We start from the raw sequence: 19,916 nt of genomic DNA, 5'->3' as shown, positions 1-19,916 counted from the left end.
CAAAGAACCAGCCAGCTACAGCTGGAAGTACCTCGTCTCTCCCAAAACGTTCATTTCTTTTAACTTCATTTGAGTAACAAGGTGTTGTTGGGTCTCGTGTCAACAGACATCATATTTTCATTGTGTTTGTTGTCGTCTTCTCTCCCACCAGGAAACGTAGGCCCTGGTAAAAAGTAGAGCACCATAGAGAACAGGGGGCCGTTTGAGGGAACAGGGGGCCGTTTGAGGGGTCAGGGGGCCGTTTGAGGGGACAGGGGGCCGTTTGAGGGGACAGGGGGGCCGTTTGAGGGAACAGGGGGCCGTTTGAGGGGACAGGGGGGCCGTTTGAGGGGTCAGGGGGGCCGTTTGAGGGGACAGGGGGGCCGTTTGAGGGACGCAGGTGTTTGTTTTGCTAATGTTGGGGCCATGTCACAGGCTGCTTCTCAAATGACACCATGTGCCCTCCTTTGGCCAGACTCCAGCTTAGCAGATGTAGCTTTGACTTGGCCAAAACAAGGGCACTACCTGAGTGCTGTTGTGGACAGGCACCCCACACTCCCTCTGTTCATTCACAGGCACCAGGCATTGTCTATGTACCAAATGGCACCCTATTCCCTACATAGTGCCCTACGTTTGACCAGGGCCCCATAGGGTAGTGCACTATATAGGGAGCAGTGTGCCAGACACAGCCAGCGATGGGGTCATGATGGGACGTCCCTGTCACATGGTGCTGCTCATCCTGGTTGTTTGGCTGTTGGCTGTTGTTAGCTCCCCCTGGCTGCCTTCTCTAGGAGGGGACTGAGGGAGGAAGAGAAGGGAAGGGAGGGAGGGAGGGGGGAAGGGAGGGAGGGAGGGGGGAAGGGAGGGAGGGAGGGAGGGGGGAAGGGAGGGAGGGGGGGGAAGGGAGGGAGGGAGGGGGGAAGGGAGGGGGAAGGGAGGGAGGGAGGGAGGGGGGAAGGGAGGGAGGGAGGGGGGAAGGGAGGGAGGGAGGGGAAGGGAGGGGGGAAGGGGGGGGAAGGGAGGAGGAGGGAGGGGGGAAGGGAGGGAGGGAGGGGGGAAGGGAGGGAGGGAGGGGGGAAGGGAGGGAGGGAGGGAGGGAGAGAGGGGAAAGGGAGGGAGAGAGGGGAGGAGAGGGAAGTGAACAGATGTAAACTAACAGTGAAATGCTTACAGAGGAGAGAGAGGTGGATAAGTTGTCGAGGGGCCCAACAGTTGATTTCAAACGATGGACACAGTACTAAAATAATACATCACCTGATAAATGAACATGCTGACAAAAGCAAGAAAAGCTCTGACGACATGTTCCAAATCAAACACTAGGTGAACTATCCAAGGTTTTCCATAAATTGAGGGATATAGAGGAAGCAGCTTAATCCCTAGGGGTCCAGTTTCCCAGACATAGATTAGTCCTGGAGTAAAACACTTCAGTGAAGAATCTTCATTGAGAATGCTTCTATCTATAGTCTAGACTAGGACCATGTAGTAACAGCTGTACCTTAATGTGTGTCTGGGAAAGTGTCCTCAGATCCATGTCTATAGTCTAGACTAGGACCATGTAGTAACAGCTGTACCTTGATGTGTGTCTGGGAAAGTGTCCTCAGATCCATGTCTATAGTCTAGACTAGGACCATGTAGTAACAGCTGTACCTTAATGTGTGTCTGGGAAAGTGTCCTCAGATCCATGTCTATAGTCTAGACTAGGACCATGTAGTAACAGCTGTACCTTGATGTGTGTCTGGGAAAGTGTCCTCAGATCCATGTCTATAGTCTAGACTAGGACCATGTAGTAACAGCTGTACCTTAATGTGTGTCTGGGAAAGTGTCCTCAGATCCATGTCTATAGTCTAGACTAGGACCATGTAGTAACAGCTGTACCTTGACGTGTATCTGGTTGCGCAGCACAGCAGCTCTGAGGATCAGGGCTTTGGCTCGTCTCTGGAACTCCTTGCCCATGTGGACAGACTTCTCAAACGTGTGGCTCCTCTGGTCCACGTCCCTCGCATACAGGATCTGACATCACACATACAGGAAGTTACTCACTCATACTGGAACTGGGGAGAGACTGGTGTGTGTGTGTGTGTACCTGTAGTGATAGTTGATGTGTAGAGATGCTAGTGTGTGTTACCTTGCTGTGAGAGTCTATACGTGTGTGTGTGTGTTACCTTGCTGTGAGAGTCTAAACGTGTGTGTGTGTGTGTGTGTTACCTTGCTGTGTGTGTGTGTGTTACCTTGCTGTGAGAGCCTATACGTGTGTGTGTGTGTGTGTTACCTTGCTGTGAGAGTCTATACGTGTGTGTGTGTGTGTGTGTTACCTTGCTGTGAGAGTCTATACGTGTGTGTGTTACCTTGCTGTGTGTGTTACCTTGCTGTGAGAGTCTATACGTGTGTGTGTGTGTGTGTGTGTTACCTTGCTGTGTGTGTGTGTGTGTGTGTGTGTTACCTTGCTGTGAGAGTCTATACGTGTGTGTGTGTGTGTTACCTTGCTGTGAGAGTCTATACATGTGTGTGTGTGTGTTACCTTGCTGTGTGTATGTGTTACCTTGCTGTGTGAGTGTGTTACCTTGCTGTGTGAGTGTATGTATGTGTGTGTGTTACCTTGCTGTGTGAGTCTATATGTGTGTGTGTGTGTGTGTGTGTGTTGCCTTGCTGTGTGTGTGTGTGTGTTACCTTGCTGTGAGAGTCTATACGTGTGTGTGTGTGTGTGTGTGTGTGTGTGTGTGTGTGTGTGTGTGTTACCTTGCTGTGTGTGTGTGTGTGTGTGTTACCTTGCTGTGTGTGTGTGTGTGTTACCTTGCTGTGTGTGTGTGTGTGTGTTACCTTGCTGTGTGTGTGTGTTACCTTGCTGTGTGTGTGTGTGTTACCTTGCTGTGTGTGTGTGTGTTACCTTGCTGTGTGTGTGTGTGTGTGTGTGTTACGTTGCTGTGTGTGTGTGTGTGTGTGTTACCTTGCTGTGTGTGTGTGTGTGTGTGTGTTACCTTGCTGTGTGTGTGTGTTACCTTGTTGTGTGTGTGTGTGTGTGTGTGTTACCTTGCTGTGTGTGTGTGTGTTACCTTGCTGTGTGTGTGTGTGTGTGTGTGTGTGTGTGTGTGTGTGTGTGTGTTACCTTGCTGTGTGTGTGTGTTACCTTGCTGTGTGTGTGTGTGTGTGTGTGTGTTACCTTGCTGTGTGTGTGTGTGTGTGTTACCTTGCTGTGTGTGTGTGTGTGTGTGTGTGTGTGTGTTACCTTGCTGTGTGTGTGTGTTATCTTGCTGTGTGTGTGTGTGTGTGTGTGTGTTACCTTGCTGTGTGTGTGTGTGTGTGTGTGTGTGTGTGTGTGTGTGTGTGTGTGTGTGTGTGTGTGTGTGTGTGTGTGTTACCTTGCTGTGAGAGTCTATACGTGCGTTGATCAGTCCCTCCAGTATGAGCTGGGTCAGTTCATCCTCCAGATTTAACACTGTGGTGTTGAAGGACTGGGACATCTTAGTCATGTCTGCAGACACGTAGGGGCTGAAGTACTGACACACACACACACACACACACACACACACACACACACACACACACACACACACACACACACACACCAGGTTAACAACTTGGGCTGAAGTACTGACACACACACACACACACACCAGGTTAACAACTTGGGCTGAAGTACTGACACACACACACCAGGTTAACAACTTGGGCTGAAGTACTGACACACACACACACCAGGTTAACAACTTGGGCTGAAGTACTGACACACACACACACACACACACACACCAGGTTAACAACTTGGGCTGAAGTACTGACACACACACACACCAGGTTAACAACTTGGGCTGAAGTACTGACACACACACCAGGTTAACAACTTGGGCTGAAGTACTGACACACACACACACACACACACCAGGTTAACAACTTGGGCTGAAGTACTGACACACACACACACACACACACCAGGTTAACAACTTGGGCTGAAGTACTGACACACACACACACCAGGTTAACAACTTGGGCTGAAGTACTGACACACACACACACACCAGGTTAACAACTTGGGCTGAAGTACTGACACACACACACACACACCAGGTTAACAACTTGGGCTGAAGTACTGACACACACACACACCAGGTTAACAACTTGGGCTGAAGTACTGACACACACACACACCAGGTTAACAACTTGGGCTGAAGTACTGGACACACACACACACCAGGTTAACAACTTGGGCTGAAGTACTGACACACACACACACCAGGTTAACAACTTGGGCTGAAGTACTGACACACACACACACCAGGTTAACAACTTGGGCTGAAGTACTGACACACACACACACACCAGGTTAACAACTTGGGCTGAAGTACTGACACACACACACACACACCAGGTTAACAACTTGGGCTGAAGTACTGACACACACACACACACACACCAGGTTAACAACTTGGGCTGAAGTACTGACTCAGAACAGGTAATGTAGGGATATGAAGGAAAGGAATTCAGGTGTAAAACACTGAAAAGTGACTAAGTCCTGCAAAGTGTGTTGTGTTACGTCATGGTGCCATGACTGATCTCTCTGTGTGTGTCTCACCTGTAGGAGGGCTCTTACTGATCTCTGTGTGTGTCTTACCTGTAGGAGGGCTCTTACTGATCTCTCTGTGTGTCTTACCTGTAGGAGGGCTCTTACTGATCTCTCTGTGTGTCTTACCTGTAGGAGGGCTCTCACTGATCTCTCTGTGTGTCTTACCTGTAGGAGGGCTCTTACTGATCTCTCTGTGTGTGTCTCACCTGTAGGAGGGCTCTTACTGATCTCTCTGTGTGTGTCTTACCTGTAGGAGGGCTCTCACTGATCTCTCTGTGTGTGTCTTACCTGTAGGAGGGCTCTCACTGATCTCTCTGTGTGTGTCTCACCTGTAGGAGGGCTCTTACTGATCTCTCTCTGTGTGTCTCACCTGTAGGAGGGCTCTTACTGATCTCTCTGTGTGTCTCACCTGTAGGAGGGCTCTTACTGATCTCTCTGTGTGTCTCACCTGTAGGAGGTCTCTTACTGATCTCTCTGTGTGTGTCACCTGTAGGAGGGCTCTTACTGATCTCTCTGTGTGTCTCACCTGTAGGAGGGCTCTTACTGAGATCTCTGTGTGTGTCTTACCTGTAGGAGGGCTCTCACTGATCTCTCTGTGTGTGTCACCTGTAGGAGGGCTCTCACTGATCTCTCTGTGTGTGTCTCACCTGTAGGAGGGCTCTTACTGATCTCTCTGTGTGTGTCTTACCTGTAGGAGGGCTCTTACTGATCTCTCTGTGTGTGTTTCACCTGTAGGAGGGCTCTTACTGATCTCTCTGTGTGTGTCTTACCTGTAGGAGGGCTCTTACTGATCTCTCTGTGTGTGTTTCACCTGTAGGAGGGCTCTTACTGATCTCTCTGTGTGTGTCTTACCTGTAGGAGGGCTCTTACTGATCTCTCTGTGTGTGTCTTACCTGTAGGAGGGCTCTTACTGATCTCTCTGTGTGTATCTCACCTGTAGGAGGGCTCTCACTGATCTCTCTGTGTGTGTCTTACCTGTAGGAGGGCTCCCACTGATCTCTCTGTGTGTGTCTTACCTGTAGGAGGGCTCCCACTGATCTCTCTGTGTGTGTCTTACCTGTAGGAGGGCTCTTACTGATCTCTCTGTGTGTGTCTTACCTGTAGGAGGGCTCTTACTGATCTCTCTGTGTGTCTCACCTGTATAAGGGCTCTGTTTCTGATCTGTGTGTACAGTGTTCTAACGTGGGGGGCCAGGTACAGGTCCAATAGAAGGTTATCCTGCAGGAGAGAAGAGGAGACAGAGAGAGAGAGGAAGGGCATTGGTGTTAGGTGCACATTCAAATCCCAGTTGTTTTTGAGCCATGGGGCGGCAGGTAACCTCGTGGTTAGAGGGGCGGCAGGTAGCCTCGTGGTCGGAGGGGCGGCAGGTAGCCTCGTGGTCGGAGGGGCGGCAGGTAGCCTCGTGGTCGGAGGGGCGGCAGGTAGCCTCGTGGTCGGAGGGGCGGCAGGTAGCCTAGTGGTCGGAGGGGCGGCAGGTAGCCTAGTGGTCGGAGGGGCGGCAGGTAGCCTAGTGGTTAGAGGGGCGGCAGGTAGCCTAGTGGTTAGAGGGGTGGCAGGTAGCCTAGTGGTTAGAGGGGTGGCAGGTAGCCTAGTGGTTAGAGGGGTGGCAGGTAGCCTAGTGGTCAGAGGGGCGGCAGGTAGCCTAGTGGTTAGAGGCAGGTAGCCTAGTGGTCAGAGGGGCGGCAGGTTGCCTAGTGGTCAGAGGGGCGGCAGGTAGCCTAGTGGTCAGAGGGGCGGCAGGTAGCCTAGTGGTCAGAGGGGCGGCAGGTAGCCTAGTGGTTAGAGCAGGTAGCCTAGTGGTTAGAGGCAGGTAGCCTAGTGGTTAGAGGCAGGTAGCCTAGTGGTTAGAGGCAGGTAGCCTAGTGGTTAGAGGCAGGTAGCCTAGTGGTTAGAGGCAGGTAGCCTAGTGGTCAGAACGTTGGGCCAGTAACCAAAAGGTTGCTAGATAAAATCCCCAAGCTGACAAGGTAAAAATCTGTGGTTCTGCCCCTGAACAAGGCAGTTAACCCACTGTTCCTAGGCCATCATTGTAAATAAGAATTTGTTCAATGAGGTTAAATGAAATTAAAAAACAATCCCAAGACTAATTCAATCAACATTACTGAGTGGCAATATAAATAGTTTTTTTTTTAAATATTTTGCAGTCAGCCTGTAACAGTCCATATAAAACTGTTTTCTTCCTTAACATCATCTAGTCAGCCTGTAACAGTCCATATAAAACGGTTTTCTTCCTTAACATCATCTAGTCAGCCTGTAACAGTCCATATAAAACGGTTTTCTTCCTTAACATCATCTAGTCAGCCTGTAACAGTCCATATAAAACTGTTTTCTTCCTTAACGTCATCTAGTCAGCCTGTAACAGTCCATATAAAACTGTTTTCTTCCTTAACATCATCTAGTCAGCCTGTAACAGTCCATATAAAACGGTTTTCTTCCTTAACATCATCTAGTCAGCCTGTAACAGTCCATATAAAACTGTTTTCTTCCTTAACGTCATCTAGTCAGCCTGTAACAGTCCATATAAAACTGTTTTCTTCCTTAACATCATCTAGTCAGCCTGTAACAGTCCATATAAAACTGTTTTCTTCCTTAACATCATCTAGTCAGCCTGTAACAGTCCATATAAAACGGTTTTCTTCCTTAACGTCATCTAGTCAGCCTGTAACAGTCCATATAAAACGGTTTTCTTCCTTAACATCATCTAGTCAGCCTGTAACAGTCCATATAAAACTGTTTTCTTCCTTAACATCATCTAGTCAGCCTGTAACAGTCCATATAAAACGGTTTTCTTCCTTAACGTCATCTAGTCAGCCTGTAACAGTCCATATAAAACTGTTTTCTTCCTTAACGTCATCTAGTCAGCCTGTAACAGTCCATATAAAACTGTTTTCTTCCTTAACGTCATCTAGTCAGCCTGTAACAGTCCATATAAAACGGTTTTTCTTCCTTAACATCATCTAGTCAGCCTGTAACAGTCCATATAAAACGGTTTTTCTTCCTAACATCATCTAGTCAGCCTGTAACAGTCCATATAAAACGGTTTTCTTCCTTAACATCATCTAGTCAGCCTGTAACAGTCCATATAAAACTGTTTTCTTCCTTAACGTCATCTAGTCAGCCTGTAACAGTCCATATAAAACTGTTTTCTTCCTTAACATCATCTAGTCAGCCTGCAACAGTCCATATAAAACTGTTTTCTTCCTTAACATCATCTAGTCAGCCTGCAACAGTCCATATAAAACTGTTTTCTTCCTTAACGTCATCTAGTCAGCCTGTAACAGTCCATATAAAACGGTTTTCTTCCTTAACGTCATCTAGTCAGCCTGTAACAGTCCATATAAAACTGTTTTCTTCCTTAACATCATCTAGTCAGCCTGTAACAGTCCATATAAAACGGTTTTCTTCCTTACCTTCACCTCGTCCAGGAGTTTCAGACAGGATGCGTACTGTGATTCGTAGAACTTGAAGATTATGTCACGCAGCTGGGGCTCCAACTCTAGAAACAACTTAAAGGAGCTAGAGAGGAGAGATAGATGAGAGGGAGATAGGAGAGAGAGAGGAGAGAGAGATAGGAGAGAGAGAGATATAGGAGAGAGAGAGAGAGAGAGCGAGAGAGAGGAGAGAGATGAGAGAGATATAAGAGAGAGATATAGGAGAGAGAGAGAGAGAGAGGGAGAGAGAGAGAGAGAGAGAGAGAGAGAGAGAGAGATATAGGAGAGAGAGAGGAGAGATAGATGAGAGGGATAGGGGAGAGGGAGAGATAGGAGAGAGAGATATAAGAGAGAGATGAGAGAGAGAGAGAGATATAGGAGAGAGAGAGGAGAGATAGATGAGAGGGATAGGGGAGAGATAGGAGAGATAGGAGATAGAGATATAAGAGAGAGATGAGAGAGAGATATAGGAGAGAGAGAGGAGAGAGAGAGATATAGGAGAGAGATATAGGAGAGAGAGAGGAGAGATAGATGAGAGGGATAGGGGAGAGGGAGAGATAGGAGAGAGAGAAAGCGAGGGAAAAGAGGTGCTGACATTTCAATATGTACTGAAATCAGTCATCACCCAACAAGCTGTTCCTCTCCATAACAGTTCTCATCAAGAACTTCCACTTGATGGAGAGAACAATGAAGCACATTGCTCTTTAACAGAGTTAGCAGTTACCTGGAGGGGACGACTAAGTGTGGTGCACCCTGCGTAGGGAGCCTACCTGCTTGAGATGATGTTCTTCTGTAGTTCCTGTCTGTCGAAGGTGGCCAGGGCACACATCCCTCCATACACCGCTACATTACTGGGGGACAGGAGCTGGGGAGGGGACCCACAACAGGTTACAACTCCTCAATCCAAATACAACTAATAACACTCCATGTACACAGCAACGTCATGGCTCAGACCAGATATGGTGAGGTACCATACCATTATAATGGAGTGTTGGGGGGCGGGGTCAAGTGAGTTGTGGGGGGGGCGGGGTCAAGTGAGTTGGGGAGGGGCGGGGTCAAGTGAGTTGTGGGGGGGCGGGGTCAAGTGAGTTGTGGGGGGGCGGGGGTCAAGTGAGTTGTGGGGGGGCGGGGTCAAGTGAGTTGTGGGGGGGCGGGGTCAAGTGAGTTGTGGGGGGGCGGGGTCAAGTGAGTTGGGGGGGCGGGGGTCAAGTGAGTTGGGGGGGCGGGGTCAAGTGAGTTGGGGGACGGGGTCAAGTGAGTTGGGGGACAGAGTCAAGTGAGTTGGGGGACGGAGTCAAGTGAGTTGGGGGGGCGGGGTCAAGTGATTTGGGGGGGCGGGGTCAAGTGATTTGGGGGGGCGGGGTCAAGTGATTTGGGGGGGGCGGGGTGAAGTGATTTGGGGGGGGCGGGGTGAAGTGATTTGGGGGGGGCGGGGTGAAGTGATTTGGGGGGGGGGGGGGGCGGGGTGAAGTGATTTGGGGGGGGGGCGGGGTAAAGTGATTTGGGGTCAGAGATAGGGCGATATATTGATATCTGACCTCTGGGAAGTCGCAGTGGTCAAATGAAGCCTGGAGGAAGCACTTGGCGGCCGGTTTGTACTTTCTAGAGGCCAGCTCTGCCAAACCTGGGGGGGGGGGGGGCAGGTCAAGAGAAACATTTGAAACTCACAACTTAAAAATAGGTTTTATTACCTAATATGACCTAAGACTTCAGTGGTTTCTCCTAACAGTATAGTATAATGTCTTAGCTGCAGACTTCAGTGGTTTCTCCTAACAGTATAGTATAATGTCTTAGCTGCAGACTTCAGCGGTCCTCCTAACAGTATAGTATAATGTCTTAGCTGCAGACTTCAGCGGTCCTCCTAACAGTATAGTATAATGTCTTAGCTGCAGACTTCAGCGGTCCTCCTAACAGTATAGTATAATGTCTTAGCTGCAGACTTCAGCGGTCCTCCTAACAGTATAGTATAATGTCTTAGCTGCAGACTTCAGTGGTCCTCCTAACAGTATAGTATAATGTCTTAGCTGCAGACTTCAGCGGTCCTCCTAACAGTATAGTATAATGTCTTAGCTGCAGACTTCAGCGGTCCTCCTAACAGTATAGTATAATGTCTTAGCTGCAGACTTCAGCGGGTCCTCCTAACAGTATAGTATAATGTCTTAGCTGCAGACTTCAGCGGTCCTCCTAACAGTATAGTATAATGTCTTACCCGCAGCACATTTTAGTTTGGTGAGGACAGATTGGTTCTGACTGTCTCTCTCTCCTCGTTGCTAGAATAACAAGCAAGCGGAGGTAAGTCAGTGATTTTCTCTCAGAGTGAAGGCTATATTAGAGCCTACTATACACACACACACAACAATTTAAAAGGAGAACATCTATTGAACAAATTCTCATACTGCTTGATTTTACAAGTTTCTCTCACTAGGAAGGTACGATGGAAAGGTTATATTTCAAGTCATTCAGTACTAACCTCAGCTATCTCTGGAGTGGATTCTGCCTTGCTGACGTAGCTAAGTACATGGGACCAGTTCTGGAGGTAAACGCTAACCTAGCGAGAAAGAAATACAGAGAGAGAGAGAAATACAGAGAGAGAGAGAGAGAGAAATACAGAGAGGAGAGAGAGAGAGAGAAATACAGAGAGAGGAGAGAGAGAGAAATACAGAGAGGAGAGGGAGAGAGAGAGAGAGAGAGAGAGAAATACAGAGAGAGGAGAGAGAGAGAAATACAGAGAGGAGAGAGAGAGAAATACAGAGAGGAGAGAGAGAGAGAGAAATACAGAGAGAGGAGAGAGAGAGAGAGAAATACAGAGAGAGGAGAGAGAGAGAGAGAGACAGAAATACAGAGAGAGGAGAGAAAAGGTTTGAGAAACCTTCCAAGGATGTTAGGTCAGACAATCCACGTTTATAGACTTGACCAAGTGAAGACACAACTTGATAAAAGTTGACATGACATTCATAAACATTCATTTCGGAGGCACGTGTTAATGAGGTCATAGTACCTTGATGACGTTCAGACACATGTTGATGACATGCTTGGCACTAGTGCAGTAGTCTCGGGCTCGGCTGTAACACTTAAGGGCGTTGCTGAGATCTCCACAGTCTAAATAGTGGTCCCCTAGGTCATCATGACCCCGCCTGAACAGACGGAGAGAGAGAGGGAGGGGAGAGGGGGGAGAGGAGGAGAGAGAGGGGGAAAGGGGAGGAGAGAGAGGGGGAAAGGGGAGGAGAGAGGGGGGGGGGGAGAGAGGGGGGGAGGGAGGAGAGAGAGGGGGGGAAGGGGAGGAGAGAGAGGGGGAAAGGGAGGAGAGAGAGGGGAAAGGGAGGAGAGAGAGGGGGAAGGGGAGGAGAGAGGGGGGGAGGGGAGGAGAGAGGGGGGGAGGGGAGGAGAGAGAGGGGGGAGGGGAGGAGAGAGAGGGGGAGGGGAGGAGAGAGGGGGGGAGGGGAGGAGAGAGAGGGGGGGAGAGGAGGAGAGAGAGGGGGAAAGGGGAGGAGAGAGAGGGGGAAAGGGGAGGAGAGAGAGGGGGGAGGAGAGAGAGGGGGAGGAGAGAGAGGGGGGGAGGGGAGGAGAGAGGGGGGAGGGGAGGAGAGAGGGGGGGAGGGGAGGAGAGAGAGGGGGGAGGGGAGGAGAGAGAGGGGGAGGGGAGGAGAGAGAGGGGGGAGGGGAGGAGAGAGAGGGGGAGGGGAGGAGAGAGAGGGGGGGAGGGGAGGAGAGAGGGGGGGGAGAGGGGCGGAGAGGGGGGAGGAGAGAGAGGGGGGAGAGGAGGAGAGAGGGGGGAGGAGAGAGAGAACTTGTTGAGTAGTAGACTGGTTCCATTTGGGTTGAGGCCCTTCCTCTCCTCTACCACATCACTGGCTGTGTCTACATTCTCCAACCTTATCCCAAAGTGTGTACTTGTCTTGCACGCTCCCTCTCATGAAGTTAAAAGCACTGGATGTGTGTAAACCCAGCAGATGTCCTAGGGTTCTAGCCATGCATGTTATCTGAGTTCCATCTCCACTGCTTGTGACACACGTAACACAGTGAAAACAATGTCTACTTGAGTTTCCCCCGTAGCTAGTTACCTGATGCTCTCTTTGATGGAGTTTCCCTTGTAGTTCTTGAGGTCAGTGTCCAGCTTCTCCAGTTTGAGCAGGGCCTTTTTCCTGGTGCTCTCTGCCCAGGCTGTGTCCAGGAGAGGGGCCTCCACCGGCCCATCAGGCACCGCGTCAGGCACACCCTGCACCTGTCTGGGAATAGACAGAGATGTTAGGGATGTATGCACACATGCGGGATCTCACACACACACACACACACACACACACACACACACACACACACACACACACACACACACACACACACACAGTTGTACCTTATATAGGCTCCACTTCACTCACACACACACTCCTCCTCCTCACCGCTTGGCGTCGGTGAGTCGGCGGTGGATCTCCTCGTACACGTCTACGTTGAAGGTCCTCTGGACGAAGGACAGGGCCATCTTCAGGGCCTCGGCACGGAGCTGGGGACAATGTTGTGCTATGAACTGCAGTCTCTCAATACGCATCAGACCGCTGTAGCTGGACGCAAACTGCTCCAGGTCCTAGAGAGTGAGACCAGGAGAGATGAAAGACAGAGAAAGAGAGAGAGAGAGAGAGAGACAGGGAGACAAAAGAGAGATTGAGAGAGAGACAGCGAGAGGCAGCGAGACAGGGAGATTGAGAGAGGAAGAGTGAGAGAGAAAGAGACATAACAGTGAGAAGATAACACATGATAGGAGAATGTGACAGACTGACTTCATTTAGTTCAGTGTTCAGCATAGAATATAGAAGTAGAACTACAAAGCTAAGGAAGATACAGTCAGTAACGTGCCAGTGCTAGAGCTAGCTTAGCGCTATAGTAACGTCCCAGTGCTAGGGCTAGCTTAGTGCTATAGTAACGTCCCAGTGCTAGGGCTAGCTTAGTGCTATAGTAACGTCCCAGTGCTAGGGCTAGCTTAGTGCTATAGTAACGTCCCAGTGCTAGATTAATGCTATAGTAACGTCCCAGTGCTAGCTTAGTGCTATAGTAACGTACCAGTGCTAGGGCTAGCTTAGTGCTATAGTAACGTCCCAGGGCTAGCTTAGTGCTATAGTAACGTCCCAGTGCTAGATTAATGCTATAGTAACGTCCCAGTGCTAGCTTAGTGCTATAGTAACGTACCAGTGCTAGCTTAGTGCTATAGTAACGTCCCAGGGCTAGCTTAGTGCTATAGTAATGTCCCAGTGCTAGGACTAGCTTAGTGCTACATTAACGTCCCAGTGCTAGGGCTAGCTTAGTGCTATAGTAACGTCCCAGCGTAGGGCTATCTTAGTGCTATAGTAACGTCCCAGTGCTAGATTAATGCTATAGTAATGTCCCAGTGCTAGCTTAGTGCTATAGTAACGTACCAGTGCTAGGGCTAGCTTAGTGCTATAGTAACATCCCAGGGCTAGTTTAGTGCTATAGTAACGTCCCAGTGCTAGATTAATGCTATAGTAACGTCCCAGTGCTAGCTTAGTGCTATAGTAACGTACCAGTGCTAGCTTAGTGCTATAGTAACGTCCCAGGGCTAGCTTAGTGCTATAGTAATGTCCCAGTGCTAGGACTAGCTTAGTGCTATATTAACGTCCCAGTGCTAGGGCTAGCTTAGTGCTATAGTAACGTCCCAGTGCTAGATTAATGCTATAGTAACGTCCCAGTGCTAGCTTAGTGCTATAGTAACGTACCAGTGCTAGGGCTAGCTTAGTGCTATAGTAACGTACCAGTGCTAGATTAATGCTATAGTAACGTCCCAGGGCTAGCTTAGTGCTATAGTAACGTACCAGTGCTAGCTTAGTGCTATAGTAATGTCCCAGTGCTAGCTTAGTGCTATAGTAACGTCCCAGGGCTAGCTTAGTGCTATAGTAATGTCCCAGTGCTAGATTAATGCTATAGTAACGTCCCAGTGCTAGCTTAGTGCTATAGTAACGTCCCAGTGCTAGGGCTAGCTTAGTGCTATAGTAACGTACCAGTGCTAGATTAATGCTATAGTAACGTCCCAGGGCTAGCTTAGTGCTATAGTAATGTCCCAGTGCTAGATTAATGCTATAGTAACATCCCAGTGCTAGCTTAGCGCTATAGTAATGTCCCAGTGCTAGGGCTAGCTTAGTGCTATAGTAACGTACCAGTGCTAGCTTAGCGCTATAGTAATGTCCCAGTGCTAGGGCTAGCTTAGTGCTATAGTAACGTCCCAGTGCTAGCTTAGCGCTATAGTAATGTCCCAGTGCTAGGGCTAGCTTAGTGCTATAGTAACGTCCCAGTGCTAGGGCTAGCTTAGTGCTATAGTAACGTCCCAGTGCTAGCTTAGCGCTATAGTAATGTCCCAGTGCTAGCTTAGTGCTATAGTAACGTACCAGTGTGGGGTTTTCCACCACATAGTTGGTGTCTGGAGCATTCTGCTGGTCTTCCTGGGGGTCAGCATCGATCTGCATCGGCTCAACAGCCCCCTGGAGGAGAGAGAGGGATGGAAGGGAGGGGGAGAGAGAGGAGAGAGAAGGTGAGATGGACAGAGAGAGTGGGGGAGATGGTGAGAGAGTGGGGGGAGATGGAGAGAGAGAGGGATGGAAGGGAGGGGGAGAGAGAAGGTGAGATGGAGAGAGAGCGAGCGGGGGATATGGAGTGAGAGAGCGGGGGAGATGGTGAGAGAGAGGGATGGAAGGGAGGGAGAGAGAGAGAGGGATGGAAGGGAGGGGGAGAGAGAAGGTGAGATGGAGAGAGAGCGAGCGGGGGAGAGAGAGAGATAGACTTTTAGAGGTTAACCCCCTAAGGTCAATGACCGCGCACCCTCTGAAATCGAATTAGCATTTTAAAAAAGCCCCATAGAAATCCATCAATTTAAGCTAGAGCAGTGTTTCTGCAGTGAAAGGTGACAGAGCTAGAGCAGTGTTTCTGCAGTGAAAGGTGACAGAGCTAGAGCAGTGTTTCTGCAGTGAAAGGTGACAGAGCTAGAGCGGTGTTTCTGCAGTGAAAGGTGACAGAGCTAGAGCGGTGTTTCTGCAGTGAAAGGTGACAGAGCTAGAGCGGTGTTTCTGCAGTGAAAGGTGACAGAGCTAGAGCGGTGTTTCTGCAGTGAAAGGTGACAGAGCTAGAGCGGTGTTTCTGCAGTGAAAGGTGACAGAGCTAGAGCGGTGTTTCTGCAGTGAAAGGTGACAGAGAGAGCGGTGTTTCTGCAGTGAAAGGTGACAGAGCTAGAGCAGTGTTTCTGCAGTGAAAGGTGACAGAGCTAGAGCAGTGTTTCTGCAGTGAAAGGTGACAGAGCTAGAGCAGTGTTTCTGCAGTGAAAGGTGACAGAGCGGTGTTTGTCAGACCATGAGACATCCCAATTGGTCTTCTCAGAACATTGTCTGTAGCGTCCAAACAGCCTACAAATGATTGACCCTTCAATGGAAAGATGAGACTCTCACGAACATGACGGTGTTCTCCGTTTTGCTCTATGACCCGACAAGCTACTTGGGACTCATCTGAAGGCGGTACAGCCAATCTGCCAACTGTCTGTAGTGTCTGAACAGTTTGGCCTACACACTAATATGACCCTCTGTGTAAAGGTGAGACTCTCACAAACATGACGGTGGTTTTGTTCTAGGACGCCCACAGGCCTCACAAGACTTGTCTGAAGGTCCCCTGGTACGAAGTTGAAAACATTTATGGAAGTATATATGGAGACTGGATTAGTACCAAAAATATGGGGTTAAATACATGTAACTAGGCAAGTCAGTTAAGAACAAATTCTTATTTACAATGACGGCCTATGAACAGATTTTTACCTTGGCAGCGAGGGGATTCAATCTAGCAACCTTTCGGTTACTGGCCCAACACTCTAACCACTAGGCTACCTGCCGCCCTAATAGCAGTAAGGACAAAAATTATTAATCAAAAAATACGTGTTCTTTTTTTTTTTATACTTCAAGGGGACTTAAAATTCAAAATCAAATAGCAAAATGATCCTTGATATGACCTTAAAACAACTCCATATATCAGAGCTTTGCTCTGTCTGCTCTGGTGGTTCTACCTCTGGGAGCAGGGAGCATGCTGAGAGGCTGGAGCTAAGGACGTAGTCCCCTGCAGTGAACGGTGACAGCAGATTGGGTCTGCTGCTGCTATGGGAGGTACAGGGCAGCTCTGAGGCTGAGGTCTGGGCCAAGATAGCCTTACTCTTGTCCCTGTCTCTGGCCATGTCCCTGTCTCTTTCGCTGTCCTGAGCCTGAGCTTGCTCTGCCCCTGCGGCAACCTCCAGCTCCGACACTGAGCTGTCCTGGAGGAGGGAGGGGAGGTGGGAAAGGGGGGAGATGCAGGGAAGGAAGGGAGGGGGGAGATGGAGGGGAGGGCAAAAGAGTGATTTCTGTCCTTCATGACTTAAAGCACTTCGCATGATAAGTCATGTTAGTTAGCTAGCCACACCTCTGACCACATTAGCTAGATGTTATTTGGGGCTGTGTAATAAACTACATGACAACAAGTATGTGGACACCTGCTCGTCAAACATCTTATTCCATAATCATGGGTATTAATATGGAGTTGGTCCCCTCTTTACTGCTATAACAGCCTCCATTCTTCTGGGAAGGCTTTCCGCTAGATGTTGGAACATTGCTGCAGGGACTTGCTTCCATTCAGCCACAAGAGCATTAGTGAGGTCGGGCACTGATGTTGGGCGATTAGGCCTGGGTCGCAGTCGGCATTCCAATTCATCCCAAAGTAGTTTGATGGGCTTGAGGTCAGGGCTCTGTGCAGGACAGTCAAGTTCTTCAACACCGATCAACAAACCATTTCTGTACGGACCTCGCTTGGTGCACGGGGGCATTGTCATGCTGAAACAGTAAAGGGCCTTCCCCAAACTGTTGCCACAAAATCATCTTTGCTGTAGCGTTAAGATTTCCCTTCACTGTAACTAAGGGGCCTAGCCCAAACCATGAAATTGGGGGCAGGTAGCTTTCTCCTGGCATCCACCAAACCCAGATTCTTCCATTGGACTGCCAGAAGGTGAAGCGTGATTCATCACTCCAGACAACATGTTTCCACTCCAGATTCCAATGGTGATGAGCTTTCCACCACTCAACCTGACGCTTGGCATTGTGATCTTGGATTGCGACTGCTCGGCCATGGAAACCCATTTCATTTTTTTATTGAACCTTTATCTAACTAGACAAGTCAGTTACGAACAAATTCTTATTTACAATGAGGGCCTACCTCAGCCAAACCCGAATGACGCTGGGCCAATTGTGCGCCGCCCTATGGGACTCGGCCAGTTGTGATACAGCCTGAAATCGAACCAGGGTCTGTAGTGACACCTCTAGCACCGAGATGCAGTGCCTTAGACCGCTGCGCCACTCGAGAGCCCACGAAGCTCCCGACGAACAGTTCTTGTGCTGACGTTGCTTTCAGAGGCAGTTTGGAACTCGGTAGTGAGTGTTGCTACATGCTTCAGTGGTCCCGTTCTGTGAGCTTGTGAGGACTACCACTTCGCGGCTGAGCCGTTGTTGCTCCTAGACATTTTCACTTATCAGCACAGTACAGTACTTATCAGTACAGTTGTCCAGGGCAGCTCTAGCAGGGTAGAAATTTTACAAACTGACTTGTTGGAAAAGTGGCATCTTATGACGGTGCCACGTTGAATGTCACTAAGCTCTTCAGTACGGGCCATTCTACTGCCAATGTTTGTCTATGTAGATTGCATGGCTTTTATTTAATAGAGATTGCATGGCTGTGTGCTAGATTTTATACACCAGTCAGCAACGGGTGTGGCTGAAATAGCAGAATCCACCAATTTGAAGGGGTGTCCAGATACTTTTGGTGATGTAGTGTATATTTGGTGCTGTACAAACAAGGTGGGTCACACATGTGAATTGGTCTGAGACATTTAAGGAACATGGAAGTCCTGCTTCTTGCATAAAAGGGATGTCAATTAATGTGTTGTCTCTAAACTGAACTGCAAGGCTTGGTGAAAGGTTTCAGGGTGATAGTAACTTCTGCCAGTCCGGTGGATGTTGTTTAGCTAGTTGATTATAACAGACAATTTAAGAATTGTTTCCATGGCCATCTTCTCTAGCTAACTCCATTTTTATTTAGCTAGCTAAATAGCTTGGGGGGGTGGTATAATTTGTGGGGATTCTGTTCCAAAAACTTCGTAAATAACAAAATTGCCAACATACAACGCATATAAAGTTGTATAGAGGCAGAATAAGATACCGGGTAGGGAGTGAGCTATTTCATTAAGTTTTTCCCTCACCAGGTTTATTCCCGAAAAATGTCTGTCCTCACTCTGGTTGCCTATGGACAAACATTAAGAATAATCTACCTGGTGAGTTGATGCCTATTCGGCAGCTAGTTAGCCAGGTGACTTGATCATGCTACTTTGTATGCGTTGTTTGTTGACAACCTTGTACTTTACAACGGATTCCTGTTGGAACGTTCCACAAATTATACCCACCCAATAGCTTGCATTTTTAGGTGGCTACGCTAACGTTTGACACAGACGACACTATGCTAGTCAGGAATTACTAACTACAGTCAGGTTATTTTGTTAAATCAGCAAACTACAGTAACGACTCAACACGAGCCATCAAACTGTCTGTTTACATTTTCTATAACTAATTTAGCTACACATGCTTTTTTTTAATCCGCCGACTAGTTAGCTAAATCTATCAAACAAATTGAAGCTTTATAATCTATAATAAACCTAGTTTAATCCGCCCTAACGCTAAATGTATTAGATAATAAGGACTAACTTGATGTTGAGACCCTAGCATAGCTTCTTAGCTAACATTAGCTAGCAAGATTAGCTTGTTAGCTAACGCTAGTTGAAAACACTTTGTTAGAGGATCAACTCAATCTAAACAAAAAATAGAGTCATTCAAACGTGTTCCCGGTTATATAAACTGTTGAAAACACAAGTTTACCTGAAAGTTAAAAACCTGTACGGGCAGAGGCATCTCCTTCTCTGCCGACACAAACACAATAATCACATCCGGGGTATGGGAGTGCAACTTGTATCTAAATCCCTGTGGAGCGAAAGTTACTGCCAAAAATCAAAAGATGGCTAGCTGGAACAAACCCAGCTTTAGCACTGTTATGAAACATTTTAATACCCACAGTCATACATTATCATACATGGTTATAACGCCTAGTATATTGGACTAGTATATAAAGCCTAGTATATAAGTACATCGCATTCGGGAAAGTATTCAGACCCATACACTTTTTCCACATTTTGTTACGTGAAAGCCTTATTCCCTCAAAACCAAGAATTCCTGATTAGTCAGGAAGAATCCCATGTCTGGTTGACTGTAGGTGTCTGAAATGTCACCCTAATCCCTCTATCCAGTGGATTCAGAAAGTATTCAAACCCCTTGACTTTTTCCATATTTTGTTATGTTACAGCCTTATTCTAAAATGTATGAAATAATGTTATCCCTCATCAGTCTACACACATTACCCCATAATGACAAAGCAAAAACAATTTAGAAATTTCTGCAAATGTCTTAAACATAAAAACTGAAATACCTTCTTTAAATAAGTATTCAGACCATTTGCGTTGAGACTTGAAATTGAGCTCAGGTGCATCCTGTTTCCATTGAACATCCTTGAGATGTTTCTACAACTTGATTGGAGTCCAGCTGTGATAAATTCAGTTGATTGGACATGATTTGGAAAGGCACACACCTGTCTATATAAGGTCCCACAGTTGACAGTGAATGTCAGAGCAAAAACCAAGCCATGAGTTCGAAGGAATTGTGTCGAGGCACAGATCTGGGGAAGGGAACCAAAACATTTCTGCAGCATTGAAGGTCCCCAAGAACACAGTGGCCTCCATTATTCTTAAATGGAAGAAGTTTGGAACCACCAAGACTCTTCCTAGAACTGGCTGCCCGGCCAAACTGAGCAATCAGGGGAGAAGGGCCTTGATCAGGGAGGTGACC

The 19,916-nt window shown here is 48.2% G+C and overlaps 1 protein-coding gene across 2 annotated transcripts; it reads right to left on the bottom strand.

Moving 5' to 3' along the window:
• Positions 1-386: 386 nt before the first annotated feature.
• Positions 387-19,002, bottom strand: LOC115208713 (COP9 signalosome complex subunit 1). 2 transcript variants are annotated; one of them, XM_029777036.1, is made up of 14 exons: positions 18,897-19,002; positions 14,358-14,450; positions 12,366-12,547; positions 12,030-12,194; positions 10,967-11,102; positions 10,439-10,516; positions 10,178-10,238; positions 9,507-9,592; positions 8,739-8,833; positions 7,948-8,053; positions 5,675-5,755; positions 3,336-3,473; positions 1,855-1,989; positions 387-777 (listed from the first exon to the last, which is right to left on the bottom strand). In XM_029777036.1, the coding sequence occupies exons 1-14, from the start codon at positions 18,927-18,929 to the stop codon at positions 700-702; spliced, it is 1,467 nt and encodes a 488-aa protein (XP_029632896.1). In that variant the 5' UTR covers positions 18,930-19,002; the 3' UTR covers positions 387-699. The 2 variants fall into 2 exon arrangements, with proteins under 2 accessions (XP_029632896.1, XP_029632887.1); XM_029777027.1 differs by lacking the exon at positions 18,897-19,002 and adding an exon at positions 16,013-16,244.
• Positions 19,003-19,916: the final 914 nt, after the last annotated feature.

Source organism: Salmo trutta, chromosome 1 (genome assembly GCF_901001165.1).
Source record: "Salmo trutta chromosome 1, fSalTru1.1, whole genome shotgun sequence".
NCBI classification, from domain to species: Eukaryota; Metazoa; Chordata; class Actinopteri; order Salmoniformes; family Salmonidae; genus Salmo; species Salmo trutta.
The sequence above is the reverse complement of the archived record's forward strand: the minus strand, read 5'-3'. Positions and strand labels throughout refer to the sequence as shown.